General features: G+C 42.3%; 1 protein-coding gene across 3 annotated transcripts in view; it reads right to left on the bottom strand.

Moving 5' to 3' along the window:
* The window catches only part of ncam1a (neural cell adhesion molecule 1a), a 615,586-nt gene that overhangs the window by 132,285 nt on the left and 461,310 nt on the right, over window positions 1–21,991 (bottom strand). For all 3 annotated transcript variants that reach the window (XM_079565591.1, XM_079565592.1, XM_079565593.1), the window contains exons 2-6: window positions 17,244–17,318; window positions 13,506–13,715; window positions 11,271–11,414; window positions 7,109–7,246; window positions 5,025–5,142 (exon numbers count right to left, since the gene is read on the bottom strand). In XM_079565591.1, the coding sequence (XP_079421717.1) occupies window positions 5,025–5,142; window positions 7,109–7,246; window positions 11,271–11,414; window positions 13,506–13,715; window positions 17,244–17,318 (685 nt within the window). The remainder of the gene's footprint in view (window positions 1–5,024; window positions 5,143–7,108; window positions 7,247–11,270; window positions 11,415–13,505; window positions 13,716–17,243; window positions 17,319–21,991) is intronic.

Below are 21,991 nucleotides of genomic sequence, written 5' to 3'. Positions count from 1 at the left end.
GTTCTGGGACCTCATTTCAGCCTGGGAATTTGGAGAATTTGGAGAAAAACCAGATTGATTTTCGAACAGTTCCGATGGGCCGCTGCACACCCAGCCTGAGCCTGATACAACCCCACAATCAGCACCAAGTTAGAAATATTTAATAGTCCACTTTTCTACCTTTCACTGCCTTTTTCCCTCTTTACCACGGACACTTGTCTCAGCTGGATTGGACTGCACCAACTTGAACTAAAGCGGGAGGGTGCTCCACTTCCCCTCTGAGTTACTCTCGAGTCACTTCTTGACAAAGGCTTGTTTGGAACCGATACGTGTTGGAAGAAACCAGCAATCTGTTTTTAACGATTTTAAGATTCATCAGCCCAGCACAATAAAGGCTTTTTAAATGTAAATAGGGAATTATGATGTGGGAGTAGTGCCTTGTTTTTTTGTTTTTCTCTTGACCCGACAACCCATTAGTCCGAAGTCTCATTATTACGAAAATTTCCCATTGAGTTGAGGTGCCATTAGTCCGATATCTGTGACCCAGTTGTGTTGTGGATTAGAGAGCCATATACAACCACTGGCCCTAACCTTAAGGTCAGTGGACTCTTGCCTGAACCTAATTTTATTCTTCAACCCCTACTCAATGGGAATTTTTTCGTGAATAATGAAACGTCGGACTAATGGGCCGACCCTGTTAGTTCAACGTCAAATGGTCTCTCCCTGAAACAAGAATGAAAAGTTAGATGCAAAAATGTTTCTGATTTTCATACATCAGTCGTTATTTTTGATCGATTTACCTGACAATTACGCTTGTGTTGCTTAATTTCTATCTGGAACAGCAGCCCAGCCTCCTGCTGCAGCCCAGTTAAAGCCTTTAGTCCTGGAATAGCACAACTGTCAGTCTGCTATTAATTCATTATTTTATTCTGATGGCCCCGGCCCAACCGAGCGGCCCACCGGGAAACGTCCCGACTCTCCCGTTGGCCACGGCGCCTCTGCTCCTGCGCCATAATTTGGACACCTCTGATTCAGAGCTTGTGCAATCAGAATTGTTTATTTGCCGTGACTTGTTGTTCGCAAGCAGCGTCACTCTTGGGACATGGAGTTTTGTGATTCATAATCCTGTCTGAATATTAACGCAGAATTGCTCGTAACCGCTGATTGCCCTTTGCTGATTGATTCATCCCGCTTCCTGTTTGCGTATGTTCCTCTGTAGAAATGTAGTTGATGCCGATTAAACTTTTGAAACATGTCTCCGGTCTTTTGTAACATCTGTCTCTGAGAAAGAAAATGACCATGTTTGGACTATAGCGTCATCTCGTGCACACTTCGCAGGACATGTGGATATAAAATATGTCAATATGTCTGAATGAATAAGCAGCAAAAAATCTCCACATTGACCACTGTGTGAAAAATCAATACTTTCACCTGCCATGTCTCACTTTAATTGAATTACTTTCACTCTTTGTATACAGGAGACATGTTAAGACAATACCAGAAATCCCTCACTTGGCTTTACAAAAAAGCTTTTCCACAACAACTCGGCGATCCATCCAGAAATATCCTCCCGTTGAACGACAGGACCTTGACTTTAGCAGCCTGTACAAAAACATCTTCCGACGCGTACGGTTCTGAAAGGACTGAAAAGTGAGAAATGCTGCCACTTCCATAAACATCTGCTACAGCGGGCGACGCTTTCAGAAAATAAGGCGCCAAACGCCTCTTGACACCTGCCTCGCAGAGTTCGGCGAAGTATAGAAAGTCGGGTTAAACTTTGTGAAGGAGGCGCCGGAGTTACTGTACAACCTGATGTCATGTTTGCTTTTACACACAAACTTCTCGAGAACAGAACGGAAGCCGGCGAGGGGCGTTCGGTCAAGAGATTTTACACTCATGCTCCAGTCTTTGCCCATAATGCACCGACTGAGGAGGCTCCACGAGTGTTTTCCACTGCCAGGGAAAATGAAAACTGTAGTCAGGTTAAATAAGGACTGGGTCAAAGGGCACGCCATCGCCTCAGAAAACTTTTTCAGACGAGATTTATGGGTGCAGTTCCCTCACGGTGAACATATCTGGAGTTTTCTTCCGTGAGCTCAGGGAGTTTTTTATTGTAGAAAAGGTTTTGAAGCAGTTGTTTCTCAATCAAAGACATTTCCTGTTTTCTATTCGTTTGGTTGGGCTTTTCACTCATACTAGGAACGTGTGAAATTATACTTTCGATACGGGTGGCTACTTTTTCAGAATCGATACAAAACTGAAAGCCGTTTCTTAATTACATCATTTTTTATGGAGATGGTTGTCATTGGCACTAAAGCGTGCAGCAATCACTAATGCAATGGTGCCTGTCCTGTCCAATTATTTCATTTAACAACAAATGAATTGAGTAGAAAAGGCAGTAGTTGTGTTTGTAAAGCATGCTGTCAGAATCGGTTAAGTGAAAAAGCTGGCATCGCACGTTGTTAGCCCCGACCCATTTCACAAGACAGGATCGAAAAGTTGAGGACAGTCATAAAATCCTTTCAAGCTTTTGTCCTGGATCCTGAATCCAGCTCAAACTGTCCTGAAATTAACACTGACCCTGGATCAGAAGTAGATATTCCTGATTCAAGGCCCAAACAAGCTGATCGCCTTTATTACTGTGTATTATAGAACACTGGATCGGGCGCCCAGTGACGCTCCACCCTGCATCTTCAAATCTATTTCATTTGGATCCGGCTGAACAAATATAATCTCTGTAGGCAAAGCAGGCAGTTCTTTGATCTGTGACGGGCCTTGGACCGCAGTAAACTGTGAGCAGAGAGACAAGATCTGCTCTTCCGTCTGTCTCTAATGACCTGCTTAAACAACCGCCTTCGCGAAACTCACCGTGAGGCTTTTCTCACACATTCCGTCGCTACCTGGTAATCAGCGGATGAAACTTTTAACCCTTTTCAAGTGCGGCTTTGGTGATCTGTGAGCCTCAGTGGACCCCATCCCGTATCGCAGGCACCATGTCGTCTGGTCATCATGGGTCTCCAACCTATTTTACCCGAAAAGCTACTATTAACAAAACCAACAGAGAGCTACTTACGCTGCAAAGACACCTGTGCTATGTGACTTTGGTAAAGTTCACCCAAGATATTCCAACTCGATTTTTGTCCTATAACCATTGTTTTAGAATATGCACCAAAAGTTGAAAACAGCTGGTGGACGATGGCATTTTGAGTTCTTAAAAAGGAGACAGTCTGAAGACGCGGGATCGTCTCAAAGATGAATGATCGAATAACGACTCCCGGTATGTGGTTCACAAAAGAACAACGTTGCAACATGTTTAAAGGTTCCGGAATCTGACTAAGCACAAAGTGAGCCTCATAACGGCGCAGGCACTCCATCAATGATGCTACAGCACATTTTAATATAGCACTGAGCATTCCCCCGCTAAAGGTCGTTTCCTTTTATTAGACAGTTGCACAATACTCCGGGCAGCACTTGGGCCGTCTGTGCCCAGGTTAGAGGCGCACCTGAAGCGGCCCGGCCATCTGCCTCTGGATAAAGAACACGGTGTGCTGATTCCCATTGCAGCGGGATGAGAGCGAGGGCACAGATAAGCCCTGAATACACAGTCCGCTCAGATCTTATCCAGACGGAGACTTACAATAGGACACTGGCTCCGGTCAGTGATACACTTTCACAGCACATGGTTCGCTGTCGACTTTCTGAGCTTTTCACCGTGTTTTAAAAGTTGTCCTTGTCAAAAAGCTACTTCGAGTTGGATTTTTAGGTTATCAATGATTGCTACAGCATTGGGAAGATTTCAAAAACAGTCATGTAAGCTGGGTTGTCGAGAATGGAAGACCTTTTGTCTCTCACCGAGAGTCACGATTCTAAATGTTTGAGTCACGATTATTATGAGAATTGAATGGTTGTTTTAATGGAAAACAAGCAGCAACCTCCCTCTCTCTTGGTACAGAAGCGTTACTGGATACGTTTGGACTTCTTTCCTGTGTTTTTGTGAGGTTCAGTGGATTATTTACTGCAGAGACTTGCCATGAAGGACTGAGCTTTTTCTCGTAGACAAACAAACAGCAGCTTATGAGCTACAGACATTTGAGACCTGCAGATTTCTTCTTCTTCTGAAACACTGAAGAGACACCGAGAGCCCACACGGACAAGCGAGGAGAAGATGGTGAAAGACTGTTGTGGAGAGGAGGGAGCTGCGCAGGAGGAAGAGGAAGGAGCTGGCCAGTGCAGGACACCATGCTCTGAAACAGGGACAAACCCAGGAGGCTCTGTCTCAGCGGCTCAGGGCTAACCCAACATCTGAACAGTTTTGTTGTATAATTTTTCAATGGCAAATAAAGCACTTACTTAGTTAATGAACATTCAGCCTGGGTTATCTGTTAGAGGATAACAGTAAGTCGCTATTTATCATACTGGGTCAGTTGTATTATCATTGTCGTAGCCTTGACTGTGGTGCTCAGGCGCCCACGCTCAGCCACTGAATGTTTGCTTGTGTATCAGTATGACTCTCTGAGAGGGTGTTTATCCCTTTTCTGTGGAAGCATAGACAGACTTAAATGGTAGGACTAGTGCAATGTCTCGAGTTCAAGTCTCCGGGTCCTGTACCGATGGTTAATACACTTCTTCTGTATAAGACATCCAGACTGCTGCCTAATCTTCATGTATCCTCTCGAACTAGATGTATCTAAAGGAAGCAAACTGGATGTGAATGTTTTTAAAAGATATTCTAGAAAAACATATTCCCTCTGATCGGGGCCTCATGAATTAGATAAGATTGACCTGAAAAAAAAAATAGACTGAACCTATCAGCTGATTTTGCTCACACAGTTTCACTTCGTTTTTTACGTAACATAACAAACGCTGCACTACACATGGTTCACTACACATGGTTCTTTTGGGACACAACTAGAAGATCTGCTCTCTGCACATTGCAACACCCTGCGTCTGACTCCATGTGTTTTGGGGTGGATTTAACACTGGACGCGGTGTCTTCAGCCTTTCCCTGATGACAGAAGTGGTAGAATGACTACAGGTGGACTCACTGTGCCCAGGTGACCGTGGGTTCGGGGAAGCCGTCGGCGTCGCAGGCCAGCAGGGCGGTGCTCCCAGAGTCCGCCGTGGCGTTCACCTCGTCCTGACGCGCTCGGATGGAGGGCAGCACTGGGACGGGAGAGAATACACAAGTAACTACATGCTCTTATATACCGAGGAGTTCAATAGCTGTTCAGGACAGAGGGGAAGTATTCAGACCTATCAGACCCACCTATCAATTCTTTTATAACTCAATTTTTAACATATACTGTTGTCGATGTTAACAACCTTTGCCATAAAAGTTGGAAAACTGAAAGCTGATGCTACAACACTCTGTGATTAATAAATACCCAGACACCACAACAGTGTTTCCAAAAGTAGTGAAACAGCGCCCCCAATTTGACGCTGGTGGTCAAAAAGTGTACTGCATCCATATTTACCATTGAGAATGAATGGAAGAAAGTTTTAACCAGTGCAAAAGTAGGTCACTTTCTGGCGGGCCAACAGAATTGTTTCGGCGGCCCAAATTTGGCCCGCGGGCACCACTTTGGGCACTCCTGGTTTAAATTATTATTATTACTTTTATTTACTTTGTGGGCAGCTTTGGCAGATGTCACTGAGCGCTCCAATGCTTGATGGTTCTCAAAAACTGTTGCTAAATGTATTAAAATTAAACAATAAAATTGTAGTATGGATTTTTGAAATAACCTCAACTGGACTGGGTTGGTTGAGTTTGTTTGTAGACCTTTTCATTTACCGGAGGTCTTAAATCTTTTTCTAGCAAAGTTAAGCCATAAGCCACACCTCCTCGAAGTCTCACTGACCGACCCTCCAAATAGAGCTTTGTCAGTTGGTTTTATTAAGTTCATATTTTAGTTTTTGGAAAATAGAAAGATGCAAGCCGGAGGCAGGAAGCTCGATGCTTTATTACTCCACTGTGGCTGTTGTCATGGTAATGAAATATAAATGTTTAACTCTTGTTGCATATATCAGATGAAACTTTCATTTACACCCGCGAAAATTGTTTCTCCTGTTCTTGCACCGAAGCAACAACAGGGCGACATTTCAGAGTTGTAACTTTATACTTAAAGGAGGCCACTGTTTTTCCCTTAGACGAGTTGATGTGTACCTGTCTGGTCTTTGTGTGTGCCCTCAGTCAAAATGTTGTTGGCAATTGGCCTCTCCCAATGTATTCCTATTTCTCCAAACAGGGTTGAAGCTGGAAACTACCACGCTCTTCCACGGGAACAAAGACCAGACAGGTACACATCAACTCGTCTAAGCTCAGGTAAGAACATATTACAGTATGTAAAAATGGTGGCCTGTTTCTTTTAGGCCTTCATTATAACACATTTAATAAAGTTACATTTAAAACAAAGGAGTTCAGGATCCTTTTGTCACATTAGAGTGTTATTATTCACATTAAAGAACTTGGACACTTCTAGTGATAGATTTATTTACCAGTAGTAACTCAGCGGCTAAGAGAGTTGTTCCACTGCTTTTTTTCTCCATTTTTTATATTGGTTTTAGCTAATCTTATGGTGCATTCCAGGCAACAGGTAAATGGTAAATTTCCCCCCTCCCTCTTGGAAAAATTGGAACGCCGCTCGAAGTGGTAATTACAACTGCATCAGTGACGTGAACGTTGCTTTGGTGGAACAAAAAAAAAAACATCCATTATATCCATTATCCCTCAAAGTGGTTGCTAGTCTTCCTGGGGTCCTGAGGTAATATAAAATTACATTTGCTATAACACAAGCTGAAGATGTTTTGTGTCTTCAGAGGCTTTTCCTCGCTCTTGAAGTTAAAAGGACAAACTGTCAGACACACAAGCCAGAGGAATTTTACTGAAGATAGGCACAAAACATCCTCAACAAGCCTAGTCAGGTCAATCAATATATGTACAACAATCCTGTACAAACATGTAGCAATGCTTCATAAAATGATCGTGACCCAGGTGCTTCAATAGGAATGATCATACCGGCCGCAGTAAAAGTCAAAATTTGCTCTGCGGACACAATCCTGGTTTGAAAAGAAAGTAAAAGGCCAAACGAATGACCGTCCTGCCCAGAAAGTATGAAAAATCCATGCTTACCATTGATGACCACTTTGATCATCCTGAAGTCCAGCTCTCCCCTGGAGTTGACCCGCGCCTCGCAGCTGTACATGCCCTCGTCCGCCTTCTTTATGCCGCGGATCAGCAGGTGCCCATTGTCCAGCACCTTGAACCGCACTGGAACGAAAGAAATAACACAATAAATTATTTCTAAAACTGCAGTATTGGATGTAGTTTAGAGAACTTTGGCTCGGTAACTTTTCAATTTAATTTGGAAAGCCGTCCCGTCGCGTTCACACCCTTTATTTGCGTCGGGGGCCTGCTGAGAGGAACAATGGCGGCCGCACCACGCAGCATATGGTTCAGTGTTGGTCTAAGACGAAAAAATGCCGCAAGTGGCTGAGACTTTGAGAGAGTCGGTTACAATTAGTGGTTTTTGGAGAAAGAAGCGCATTCTTGGTTGTTTTGACTTGACCCCAAACACGTAGGTCACGCCGAGGTGAAGAGGAACACACGCCGATAATCAGGTCTTCTAACGTGTTCGTGCTTCACTTGTGGCTGAGCTGGATTCCTTTGTGGAGAGAACTGCTCTCGGAGGCAAAAATGGAATTCCTTATTGTACAGACGGCAGCTTGGGAAACTTTCTACAATGAAAACCTTTTGTACTACTGAGAGCTTACACAAACTTACATCTGGGCTGCTCCCATTTGCATCAGAGGTAGATTAGAGCCGGGCAATGTATCGTGTACAAGATCATATCGGAATTGCTGAAAGATACACATTTAGAATATGGAGTTTATCTCCAGTGTGTGAAATGTGGAAAAATGTGGAAGCAGAGCCAGACTAGCACGATGGCATGAGTTCATGTCACCGGGTCCCACACTTATTGTAAATAAATGTCTCCTGCAAAAGGCATCCATTGACATTGATGACCAATAGGTAGGATTCTACCTATTGGTCATCAATGTCAATCCTCTCAGACACCATTGACTTTTCTCTAACATCTACAGCGGCGGTTCTCAACCGGTCTGGCTTTGGGACCCACTGTTACCCTAGGACACATGTGTCAAAGACATCCGGCCCACAAGATGACTTGATCCAGCCCCGTCTTATAGCACATAAATGTCTGAGTAGGTCAAACAAAAACAGTCATTCTCTAGCCCATTCTTGTGCAAACTTATTCATTTTTAAAGAAATATCCAGAATGCTGACTCCAGCCACTACAAATACAAAAAAGGAAAGAATTCCATAGGTGTCGAGCTCAGGAATCTGACAGAAGAGCTCAGGACATAAATAACACATTATGTGTTTGGTGAATGAATAATGACTATGATGCAGCACTTTGAGAAACTTGACACAGGCTTGTAAAGTGCAATGCAATAATCATTAGGCTACAGTTATTGCTATTTTGGAATCATAACTCATCATTATTATTACTAACTTATTGAATTAAGTTTTTCTCAATAGTAATTTCCTCCTGTTTTCCTTTTAAAGCAGAAATTATGACCAAAACAATTCATTTGAACAAACTCTGGTTGTTTCTCCACGTTTTCAGCACCTACATTCTTTCACAGTGTTTACTGGGAAATACTCACGACTCACTGAAAATTGTTCCGTGACCCACTTTTGGGTCCCAGCCCACCATTTGAGAACCATTGATCTGCAGCATGTGGTGAACAGGCAAATTATTTTAAATGAAAGAATACTTGAAAATTCGCTATCAAAGGTTTTCAGATAATAATGTTTTGAGTTAAGAAAATGGTATGTTTTTGTAAAGATCTATGAGTAAAAGGATTAATGCAGTGAGGAATGAACAACACCTTCTAATTCCCTGAAGAATGCTTTCATAAACAACACTCGGCAAAGATGCCAAATAAAAGATGTGTTGTTTTCTTGCGAAGACCAAAATGTAATTTTACAGATGGCGTGTCTTGCTCACAAATTGATCTGTTTTGTTATTCTTTTACTTAACAGTAATTTCACCAAAACGCTAAAGAAGTTGAGAACTGAAACTTTCTTTACTTTTACATAACAGACATATATATAGTCTAACTTGTGAACCAGATCTCTATGTCTAATCATATTATGATGGAACACGTCGCATAAAGAGCAGAGCCATATGGAGCAGCATCTGAAAAGCAAATAGTAATATGAACATTTCGATTGAATTTCACATCTGTTCTCGCAGACGGTGCACGAGTGTTTACGGAGGGAGATAGATGTGAACAAACGGCAGCTTCCAGTATGTATATACATATATATATATATATATGGCTTTTACAAAACGGCCACAAGACAGACACGATCTGCAGGTTCTGTCACTATAAAGGTTGCATACAGTAGTAATGCACTTTTTTGCACGTTTCAACCTATTTTTGTTACACTTTGTTCTGCTTTAATCCAAACCCAGTTGTGGCACAAGTCGAAATGGTTGTAATGGTTTTGGTGGCAGTAATAGATAAAGAAATGCATACTTAGAAATGACTTGTAAAATAAACAAATAAAAGTTTATTTTTTTATACTTGACAAAAGTTGTGCAATTTCTACATTTATCTTTATTATTGATATTTTTCATTTTCACTATAAAGTAGAAACATAAGTAATCGTTCTAGTAGCATTGATACACAGGAAAAATACGTTTGGCGGTGCTGGTTCTGGGCCTGTTCCAGTTTCAGAACTGGTTCTTTCTTTTTCCACTGAAAAAATGCTGTCTCTTGGTTCCAAAATCTGGACTGAACCATTTAAAAGCTGGACCAAGCAACGAGCACCAGTGATGTCAGCGGCTGGGGATCTGTCTTTCTATTCCGACAAACAACCAATGTTAGTTATTAGTGCTTATAACTAACCTTGAGAAGCTAAAACAACCTCTGTGGAGGAAACTAGCTGTTGTTTTGCTTTATGCTTATTAGCTACAGCAAAAACAAGAGGGAGCCGTTAGAAAGAAGAAATCAAAATGTTAATGCTGCTGTGACAGGAGCATACACTGATTTTTGTGTATTTTATAACCAGAAATGGCTGTAGTAAGATGTTACTATCCATGTTTTATGTGACATTTGACATTTGACTTGCCAAACCGTTGCTATGATAATAGGCACAATGCCAGCTCTCATTTTGGTGGAAAACCAAGTCAGAACAGAATCAACCCGGCATCAGCACCAGCACAGAACCAGCTCTGAACCAGCACCGTGGTGGAAAAGCCCAAAGATGATGATCACATAGGGCTTAGGTTGTAGCTCAAAATCGTAGGTCGTACAGTGACACGGGGCAAAGATTTAAAATAGAACCGTCGTATGATCAAAGACGAGCTGCGACTGGCATCAGGCAGTGTCTGACATTGTGTAACGCTATCGTGGATCCTCCTCTCTCACTCTCAACAATCTCTGTCAAGGGTCATGTCACAAAAACGCATTTTACTTTCCCTGCACTTTCACCGCCAGCACCCGGCACTTGCCTCAGCTAAACACACGCCGATAAACTTCGGTCGTAGCTAAAATTCTCTCTTGAACCATTACACAGTGCAGACGAGAACAGGCTCACGATTTCACAATGTTGCAATGTGATACCTAAAAATCAAATAAATCAAATAAAATCATGCAAACTGGGCATGAGATAAGACAATGCTGGAATCTAAATTTTGAGTAGATTTTTGGAATAGACTTTTTTGTGTTGCTTTTCTAATTTTCAATGTAAAAGTGAATTTATCTTCTAATTGAAATGAAGTTTGTTCCATTGGCGATCTTACTACAAGACAGTCCAAACCTACTCAAAATCAGCAAGTTCTTGATTCATGCACTTTTTCAATCAATCAATCAATCCAGTATAGCCCGATATCACCACACGTGTCGCCTCATAGGGCTGTAAGAAACATTAAAACTACTTAAGCTATTTATTTGATTTAAGACTCGAATGCAGCAAACATTCTCTCAATCCATGCACTTTCTTGTTAATTTATTGTACTTAAAACCGTCATTGTTTCCAGTATATGTATATTTAACGTGTTCATTCTAAACTGAACCGTTAGTGAAATGAAGCCAGCGGCTGGTGTGTGATCGTGAAGCCGGCGCTCGCACACTCTTGGCTGAGCCGCAGTGCGTTGCGGCGGAGGTGAATTGAGTTTGGGATTGATTGGAGGACGCGGGCGACAGCAGAAGCCCAGACGTTGGCGCGGCTGCAAAGTAATTCAGTTTGTGTATCGGCTCACCGTCTTTGGCGCTCTTGATCAGGTTGAACTTGTACTTCCACATGATCTCGGCAGGGGGCGAGCTCACCACGTCGCACACCAGGTCCGCGTCGTCGCCTTCGTTGAACTCCTGCGGGCTCGGGGCGTTCTTGAAGGTGATCTTTTCTGAAATTATAGATAATACACGATCGTTAGCAGGAAATGCATGGGTGGGCATCCATGTTTCATGTTTTCTACCTCCGTCACCAACAGATATGACACCGAGCTTCCCTCACCCTAACATTAGCCATGATGAGAAACCTGTTCACCAAACTACACAGGCGGGGGATATAGCAGTCCCATTACACTGAAACAAACTCTTTTATAAGGCACGGGGTGATTTTGGGTAGCCTGGCCAGCCACTCTTTCTGTTCCAAAGCAGGAGCGTCTGGGACTTTGCAGAATTTTAGTGATGGGCAAACCCGGACCTTGCATCACTCTTTCTGAAGCTGAAGATTGTTTCAAAGCACTTGCACCGGGGCGCGTTTGGTGTCAAATGTCTACGAATCACGTGTCAGTCAAAGCGGCTCATTGGCTCAGAGCGTTTCAGTGTTTTCCCCTGACAGCTTCGAGCAGTGAGGAACTAAACCGGGGATGTTTCCTGGTCCGTGCTTTGGCAATGCAAAGCATAAGTGAAAAGTAAATGTGCTACATTTACCCCGTTTTAAATTTTTGTCACTTTTTTCCCTATTTTTTTTTTCATTGCTTTTTGTCACATTTCTTGTCACATTTTTGTCATGTTTTTGTATATTTGTGTCGCTTTATTCAACGCTTCTTTTATTGTGTGTGGGGTTTTTTGGCGCTCTTTTGCGGGTTTTTCATCACTTTTTTGTCGTGTTTTTGTTGCTTTTCCGGCACATTTTTGTCTCCACTTCAACACTTTTTTCAAGAAGCTTTTCCAATTCAGGTAAAGCCAAAGCAAAATGTTCAGGTGGGGGTTAAGAGGTTAACCGCTACGAGAAACACAAATATAAAACCAGACATGCAACGGACAGAAAAGCTCGAATAGCATTATGAGGACCTTTACATATAGAATGGACTTCCAGATAGTCTAACGCCAGTGGAGGACAAGGAGAGATTTAAATTTTTACTGAAAAACTCTTGGAAACGAATATGTAATGAATTTAGCTAATGGACGTATTATGTGATATTCCTTTTTTCATGCAAATATGTACTGTGCTTATACAGCTTTAAAAGGATTTTAATTGGATGTACAAATGTATTGACACACATTTTGTATGGATTTAAAATAAAGTTAATATGTTTTGCGAATAGATTTAGTGGGACTCCAGGAAGAATAGTGACAGCATGACTGCGCTAATGGGGATCCTTTCAAAAATGTGGTGAAAGGTTTCTGCTTCTGGCCGTGGGAAATGTAAGGAGCACCATCTACAGCAAATAGTGGCTAAATATTTCTTTCGACTGTATGGAGTAAAAAAGATTGCGCATTGATGTCCTGCAGTGTTTATAGTATGCATCCATGGTCCGGCCTCGGAGCAGAAGAGCCACAGGTGACTGAGTCAACCCTGATTGGTCTGATCATTCAAACATCAACTTTATTTGTCCACAAGAGGTCAGTGAAGCGTCACGAGGCTTAACTCGCTCATCACTACTAAATTTCCAAATTTGTAACACGTCAATCAAATGTGGAAGAATCTCGAATCCTGTATGACTCTGAACTGACTTTTTAACTTCTCCCATCTATAATCAAAATACTTTAATCGTTCACCTGGTGATTTGGCACAAGATGGCGCTGTTTCTCAATTATTAGTGTGTGATTTTAATTTATTTTTTGCTGAGTTTTGCGCTCTGGTGATCGGCCATGTTGGATGACTCAAGCATTTCTCTGACTCTGACTATCCACCGGTTGATAACGGCCACCTGGACAGACCCGGAGTCCAAACTACATGGTTTTGTAAATAGCAGGAAAAGTGTCAGGCCGGGTAGATTTTGGGGAACTGCTCTTCTCCCGGTCTGTGCAGTAATGGCAACAATATAGTTAGTCACATCTCGTCAACAGCAATGCGTTATCAAGAAGAGAAGACACAATACATTTCTCTGTAGAACTAAGGACATACGATGGTTCCCTAGATTTGAATGAACTCCCACCCCTTTGCTTTTTACACATTTGTTACCTGCTAGTCTCTAATGACATGTGTTCTGCAAAAGCCTTCATCTCCCCCTCTGTTTATACCGGATGGAAACTCGAGCACTTACGGAAGATCTTGACTTGCACCGTGGCCTCGGCCTCCTGCCCCGGGGCCTTGGCCACACATTTGTAGATGCCGGCGTGGTCCACGGTGGCGTGGTAGATGGTCAGGGTGGAGGTGGACTCATCGTTGCGGCTCACAAAGATGTTGGGGTTGTCGGGAAGAATCTTCTCTCCCTGAGGGTTGTACCAGTCGATGTCTTTGGCATCTCCCACCACTGGAAAAAAAATTAAAAAAATCTTTAAAGCTCATATGATCGTATTTATTTTACTTCCTTAGCCATCTAAGGGTTATTTAGGTTTAAGGTTAGAGTTATTTTCTCCAATGCTCAAAGCTTCAAGTGTCAAAGCTTATTGACAGAAGAGCTCACAGCTCAGTGTGATACGTCATTTGAAAGCCAAGGCCTTCGAGTTTCTAACAAAATGTGCAAGATCTGTGTGAGTGAAGCCAAACATCACCCTAACCCCTAAACCAAAGTCTAACTCTGTGATTGGGGTGCAGAAAGTAACAGGTTAAACTGAGGACACTTTTAGCCCAATACTGAGACTGACTTTTCTCTATGAGTTTGAGGTCTTTCTCACAAATGATTCTTTGTAGTGTGTGGTGTAAGTGTGTTTGTTTTCACCTATTGTTGGGTCGCAGTCAACAAAACCTCAAGAAAACGCGTTTGATTTTTTGTGATTTGAGTGACACTGCTGTAGCAACAATCAATCAAGAAACCAGCACTGCGTTTGAGTGAGGGTGGCTTCGTTTATGCTAGCAATCTGTCTGGGTTTTTGGAACCAGCTCCTATATTTAGAATAGGCTGCAAATAAAAGTGAAGTGAGCAAGGAACGTCTGGAACCTTCCCCCATTTCCTAGCGATGTAGCGATGCTACATCCATGTTTTTCACAGTCTGTGGTTCTGACATTGTGAAAAATGTCCTTTTGTCTGTGGATTGTAACACGTTTTTTAACCGCAAAAGATTTTAGAATCCTGTAATATGCCCAGGCCTTAGATTGACGACTTTCTGATCAATTGTGTGCATGATACAGTTTGTCCAGGAACTCATTGACTGCCAGTCATTTTCAAATCAGAGATCTCCCCACTGCCAGAGGTTGTTCAGGATTTTCAAGACCCACAGAAAATGTTGGTCTAGGTCTATGTCAACACGAAACCCACCAAAAAAAAGATTAGACTCTCTTCTTTCATCTAAAAAAAAGTTTGTTTGTACCTCTTTCCATTCTTTAGTAATCGTCCATAGAAAATAGGTGAGATCACTCAATATGCTGTTTTCTGACCAAAAAGCTGAGAAAACCAAAGAGCGAGCTTCAAGTTCTTTTATTGAGTCACTAGGTGGCAGCATTAGGCAGCACATCTAAGATTTTAACACCAGACATGCTCAAGGCTTTGCTGCAGCTGTTCCCATTGAAAAACCCATTTGACGTCTATAAACGTCATTGGCAGTCAGTGTTCGGATATCTGGCAGTCAATGAGTTAATTGTGGTGAAGCTTAACCATCGACTGGACTGGAGATGGTTAAGCTGATGATGTTTGGCTTCTATATTTGCAGACGCTCTTCTTGTGGTCAGAGGATGAGTTTAGTTGTCACGTCTTCTTATCACAAAAGGTAAGAAGCTTCTGTGAATAGAACAACCCAGTCCAGTCGATGGTTTAAGCTTCACTACTACCAGCCACTTTGAATCTGAACATTTGGTTTTGGAAATGTCCAGCTGTATTGATTCACCGAAACCCTGAAACCTGGATGTTTGTTTAACTGTGAATAATAAGAAATAAACATCAGAATCTGCACAACCATTACCATGCAATCACCAATATACTGTAAGTATAATTCCCTCATGTATCTGTTCAGTCTCTGGGCAAATCCTCTCCTTTGTAAACATTATGGATTTTTTTTCCCATCCCACATTCACGCGGCTCCAATCCACACACCACAAATTGAGAAAGATATCCAATTTAATTACACAGCGCACAAATCTCTCACAGCATAATTTCTCTGCAAAACTGTGAAAGTGGATTTTCGGAGGAATTTGGCATCCAACTGCGCCGATGAAACTGGTTTATTCCAATCACTCCATTTTTTTAGTCACGAAAATGATCTAATGTGATTTATCCACTTCACTGTTTGTCGGGGGTAACGGGACTCGGAGGGATATGCCAGGGCTTGGGAAAAGGGACTTGGAATTGGCTGAAAGGATACGAAACACTATGATTTTCATTTTCAAAGGGAAGTTATTTATGGTGAAAGCTCAAAGCGGACACACCGTGTGCAAAAACATTGAGCTTTTATGTTTAATAACCTAAAATAACAAGCATGTTTGGAGACAACACCTTGTGTGAAGACCTCTGAGGGCAGCAGTGGGAAACAACGGTGCCAAACAGGAAACCCAAGCTTTCATTTTGGCTAATGGCAGGCTAACAAATCAATTGAGCATCAGAATGAGTAAATTGGAAAAATATGAGATCATGTGTTAGAGGATACTAACTATGCGTCCTAGTATTTTCCAGCCTTTATGGTAAAGGGTGAGAAGAACGTGATATTGGAATGAATTAAATTAAGTCACTTTCATGTAGCATACTATCTACATAATCTCCCCATGTTATCACAGCGCATATATACAAAGATCCCACACACCCACAAAAGAGGCCCCAGCATGTGTGTACTGCCCCCTTGTGGAAACAGTTCTTTGTATTCCGAGTTTTAAGTGCTTTGCCGAGTTCCATCTCTACTTCCGTTATGCTCCTCACAGTCCCACGGGTAAGTTAGTGTTTTATTTTGGCTCCAGAAAAATATCTGGCTGTAAATATTTTAGATTTTTGACTCGGATCCATCATGGCCGACACCACCCACCCACTGCACAGGACTGTAGAGGAACAGACTGAGACACCCGCGGTGCAAGAAGGAGCTACTGCAGGTCCTTCATCCACACTACACTATTGTAAAGTCACTCATGTGCAGTAACTTCTATAAACCAAATGCAGTAATCTCTGTATCAGAGCTACTTTATCAAGCACCTGCACTATGCCTGTATACATCGCACTGCCAATGCTGACATTTCGATTCTACACTTTTATACTCTTGTGTTCTTGAGAGCTGATGTAACAGGTGAATTTCTACCTGTTCTATCGTTATTAATTGTGAGATCAACAAAGGGTTATCTTAAATTTAAATTTTAGTCATATTAGGATGTTTCCTGTTTATATTCTTACTAAAACTAAAGGCCGCTAACACTATTAGCATCACGTTGAAATGTCCACGTCAATAAGCATCGTGCTAACCACTTGCTCATGCAAGTGTTTGAGGTTTTCAACTAACTTTGAGCTACTAGGAAGATCGTGAACTGCACTTTATTTTCGTATGTTACAGTTTTAAAGTCAACAAAACATTAAGTGGCTTCCTGATCCTTTATTGGAGACTGTCGGCCATCTGCAAAGCTAGCTCACAAACACTTATTAAGGCAGAATAATATGCTTTTCTGTCCTTTGGCTCCAACAATTTACTGGCTGCCTCTCCCTGCTCTTCACCTTCGTTTTACCCTTAACGGTCCTGTCAAATAAATCCTGCAGACCAGATGCAAAAGAGGTTCCTTTTATTATGAAAGAAAATGGTAGAAGTCAAGATCAGTTAACAGTATTTATCCAAACGTCAATGATTATATGTAGGTCTTTAGTTGTGTTTTTTTGTGGCTATAGAAGTACAAGTAATAGTTGTGATATATATAGCATAATTTGTCAGGGTTTTACCTTCACAGATGAAGAACTTGGAGTCTCCCAGGCTGATCTCGCCTTGTGCCGGAAGGATCTGCACCTGGAGAGCCGCTGCAGAGACACAGACAGAAAAACACATATGAGCTCAGGGGCCAAACAGGTCAACAAGCGCACGGCGAAATCCCACTGCCTTTTCCAACCAAACGTACAGCGATTTCTCCAGCAAAAAAAACACTTCTGTAAATAAAGCAATCGGAGTGCAGCGGAGGATGAAGTGTAGGAGGGTGAGGATACGTATGTCCAAAATCAAATTCAACCAAAGCCGCAATTCCACTTCGCTCTTGCCTCTTGCCACCACCTGTCTGTCAATATCAGCCAATCTCAACATGTGCCTGTCGACCTGTCAAGACTTTCAATTAACATTTCAAATGTGTCTGAGGAAACAACAATAGAAAGAACGAAGAGACATAAAGAGAAATAAACACATTTTCAGGGGGAGGATATTTGTTGTAGCAATGTTCTGTGTTGATTTAAAAAAACAGAGACAGAGATTGTTAAATTTTAACTATTGGCCACAACCCACATCGTTTAGAACTTTCACAATCCCTTTTACATTCTCTGTACGTGCATAAATGCTCTTTCTATGGTACAGGAACGCCGTGCGTCACTATGATTTGGTGAGAGCTTCCTCCACAGGTTTGTGTTATTAGAATAAACTGGTCCAGAACACTGTGGAAGTGCTGTGGGGCTACGTTCAAACGAAAAGGGAAACCACTTCCTGGCGTAGAATGGCATAAAGACACAATCACAGTAAATTTAACAGTCTCCAGTAATGATTCTATACTTTTTTGTGCATAAATATTAAAAGAAGTGTTGACCCACTTTTGGGTTTTGACCCAACAGTTGAGAAGTACTGACAAGAGGTAAGTCATAGAATTTCATAAATTAAGAGAATTTGTATTTATAGAAATCATTTCTAATATAAGTCAAGGGAGAAATTGCAAAGAATTTATGGCATCGACTAATCAAATCTACTTAAAGGGACTATATGGGGTTTAATTATGTATTTTCCTCCCCCTACATGTTCCAGCAATGTCATAATGTGTCGAATGAGACCAGACCTGTTCACCACAAATGCCTCTAAAATCCTGCACTATCACTCAAAAAGTTGTTACTTCAGGTCCGAAGTGCCGTCATGCACGAGGTTAATATAGAAGATGCAGTTACACGTATGACCTGAGGTGGCAGTAGTGAGTATAAAATGGCCAACTTGCATCTAGTCTCTTCATTCATGGTAAAATAGTCAGGCAAAATGGACTTATTTAAGTAAGTGAAGGCATCTGCATTGGAGGAAGGAGCTACCAGTAATGGTAGCGACACTGAAACATACCCAGTGGAGACAATTTGAGCACTAACATGATGCGAACAAAGTCGGCGAAAGAGTAACGAGCTTTGTGTATTATATAGTTTTGATTCGTATCAGTGAGTTGTCGTGTATATCGTATCGTGTTTTGCGCTTTAGAGAAACTAGCTTGAATTAATTAACAATTTATACTCACTACTGCCACCTCAGGTCATTACTGGAACATGTAAGGGAGGAAAATACATTTTAACGTTTTCAAACTCCATGTAGTCCATTTAAACAACATTTTTTGGGGCGAAACAACATTATAAGCTCAGAGACAACCTTCTAAAGCCCAATAACACGGTAAGGTATGCTTCAAAAAATACCTCAGCCACAAAAAGAAACTGCATTCCTTTTCTTTCTCCAATAACATACAGTAATTCAGGTTCTCAGCATGCAGTCAATCCTTCATTCTCTCTCCGTGGCAGTAGCGTCACACACTGAGCGATGCAGACTTTGCCCATGTGTCACCAGCGCTCAGACTGATCCCGGCGGATGGCTTGCTCTATAGGGACGTGTGCCGTATACGTTCTCTAGTAAAAAGGTATTAGGCTTCATCACCTGCTGCGAGGAGCGGAGCTTAGGTGGGACAGATGAGTCATGCCGGTGCCTTTAAAAACACTGTCAAAAGGAATAGCGCGGTTGGAGGAGAGTGGTTTTTCATCGAGGGAGATGAACGTATAATGGAGACTATTAAGGGAAGGCGTTTGTTTCTATCCTCATGCGGTATGCATTTGCTGAAAAATGAGCGCGACGCTTTGGGTTGGCAGTTCCAATTGAAAAAACAAAACAAAACGTGCAATAAACATTAAAAAAAAAGACTCTCTCTCCAACATTGGAAATCCAAGCATCGGTCTTAGAGTCAGTTCCAGCGTCCTGCAGTTGAAGCTTCATAAGTGAATTCTGGAGGTTCTGAACTTGCCCTTCAACTGGCACTTGAGCCAGTGCAGGAAATTTTGATTGTTAATTTTTTTATAATCCAATAAGAGTACATGCCACATAGGATTTGGAATATCGATTCATAGATATTGAAAGAGTTGACGGAGGGACTGTGGTTGGCCGTCCTGTCCGATCTTACCTGTTCATACTTTCATTATGTCCTTGAGCTGTTTATAAGTGTGTGTTTCTGTCTGTATAGTGGAAAACCAAGCACTCAGAGGATATCTATATGGTGATCATACATCCCAAAACCCGAATCTAGCCCAAACTGTCTGGAAAATGATCCTTGCTCCGGATCAGCAGCAGCAACATGCAGCAGTAACACCCTATGTCAAAGGAACAGGCCACCGTCTTTCCATACTGAGATATGTTCTGAAGTTAGAAGTGACCAAGCTCTTCCACGGGCACAAAGACCAGACAGGTACGTATCAACTCGTCTAAGCTCAGGTAAGAACACATCTCAGTATGGAAAAACGGTGGCCTGGTCTGCAAAGGCTACAGACTCGGCAGCACGGGTCATTTCTGCAGGTAACACATCGGTCTGGGACTGTACTGACTGCAGTAGAGAGGCAACAATGAACTCCGAATGCACCAGATTTGGAACTCATATCTGTCTTTCTCATTCTCATAAAACAGCCGCACTGCCTCATCTTCCCCCCGTGTTGCATCACTCCCTCACCGCCCTAAATGATACTGGTGATACAGCGGAAATAACACCACAACACTCCTCTGCCTGTGGTAAAAGAGCCGTGACGTGGCTCGCTCTGGTGTGCGCACCGCCAACACGGCGCGTGTACCCTGCGCTGCACCCCGGCCCGAATTTCACATCATGTGGTCTCCCTAATACCTACAGGCAAGGGGAAAACATCCCAACTCCAGAAAATAAGTTGGCATGTTTCCAGGCCCAGGAAATTACCCAAGAAGTTTCCATTAGCCGCTGCTCCACACATTCTTCAAATACTTTCATACACCGCCTGACCGGAAAAAAAAAAGAGAAAAATTCCACCGTTCCATCAAAACAGTTAGTTGGTGGAGGCTTTTTTGTTTTATCAAGCCGTGTATAATGGAATATTCCGCATAACGACAATTCAAAACTTCAAACCTGGCTTTGAAACGAGCTGCACCCGCACGTTTCGCCCGGCGTCGAAGCCCTGTCCTCTCGTTGCGTCTGAGTGGTGCCAGCAGGACGTCTCCGTGTCAACACCACTCTCCACAAAAGCACTCCGGAGGAAGATTATTCTATCAGCTCATAGCACCAATGACTCTCAATTTATTTCAATAAGCGGTTCATCATCGGGCCTGCAGCCACTGTGCATGGAGGAAGATTGCTTTTGTCAGTGACGTGCATTGCGGTGATTGCTATCATTGTGGGCAATACAGAACAAGTGGAGGACGGTGACCCCATATTCCAGTGGAGAGCGTCGGGCAATAACGGGACTTACAGGAGACATTTGGACGGGATTTTGAATGCCATGAGTTGAGTGGCAGGATCTGTTTTTTTCCTTATCTCATAATACTTGTAGATGATCCAAGAGTGAGGGCGGGATATGTTGCACGGCGCTTTGATTGGATATGGGAGGATGCACAGTCGAGCAAACATAAGAACAAGCCTAAAAGCAGAAATAGATGTAAATTTGTCATATTTAACCAATCGCTGACCTGACAATTAGGTATTTTCTGGATGCATGCATTATTGTAAGGTATACTGCGAGAAATACCGAGGTGTGAATGCCCAACGTTCACAAAACCACTTTGTTTTTGGGATCCGTTCATGTCAAAGAGCCGTTCAAGAGACTGGTTCTTTTTCATGTAAAATCTTAATAACACCAGCCATTTAGCTCTAAATCATCTAAAATTCCAATGGGACTGATATTTAAACGTGTTTGTGAAAATAATCTTGTGCCACAACTAAAAAGAGGCTGTCTGACAAATCATTTTTAGTGCATTTAGATTTGGCTTCAGTGCAAAAAGCTTTCATTTGTGTCGCCTGCTCCATTGTTTGGCTGATTCTTGTGTTCCTTCGGGGGAGTTCTGGGTAAAAACTGACTGAAAAGAAAGATCTGTCTCTTTTCACAATCGTTCACCTTAAAGAGCCGTTCGAAAGAGCCGGTCAGTCATGAACGTCACATCAATAATACAAACAAAGCAATGTGGTTTACTCCATTCGTTGCAAAGAAGAGAAATGAAAAGAACATAATATTGGAGAAACCAAACAAGTGTTACAGAAGAGGCTTTATCAACACCGCCCTCAGTCTGCTGTTCACCTCCACCTCAAAGCAGCAACCACGCCTCTGAGGACAGAGAGGTTAAAATTCTTGCTAAAGACAAACGAGGAGAACGAGGAGCCAACAAAGCAATTTTTTGTAAACGAGAACCCCTCCATAATCAGGAATGGCTTCATCTTGTACAGACATCTCTTACAGCCCATAGTTCGAGGGCC

The sequence above is a fragment of the Gobius niger genome, assembly GCF_951799975.1.
Source record: "Gobius niger genome assembly, chromosome: 11".
Taxonomy (NCBI): domain Eukaryota; kingdom Metazoa; phylum Chordata; class Actinopteri; order Gobiiformes; family Gobiidae; genus Gobius; species Gobius niger.
Note: the sequence above shows the minus strand (reverse complement) of the source record. Positions and strands in the feature narration are given on the sequence as shown.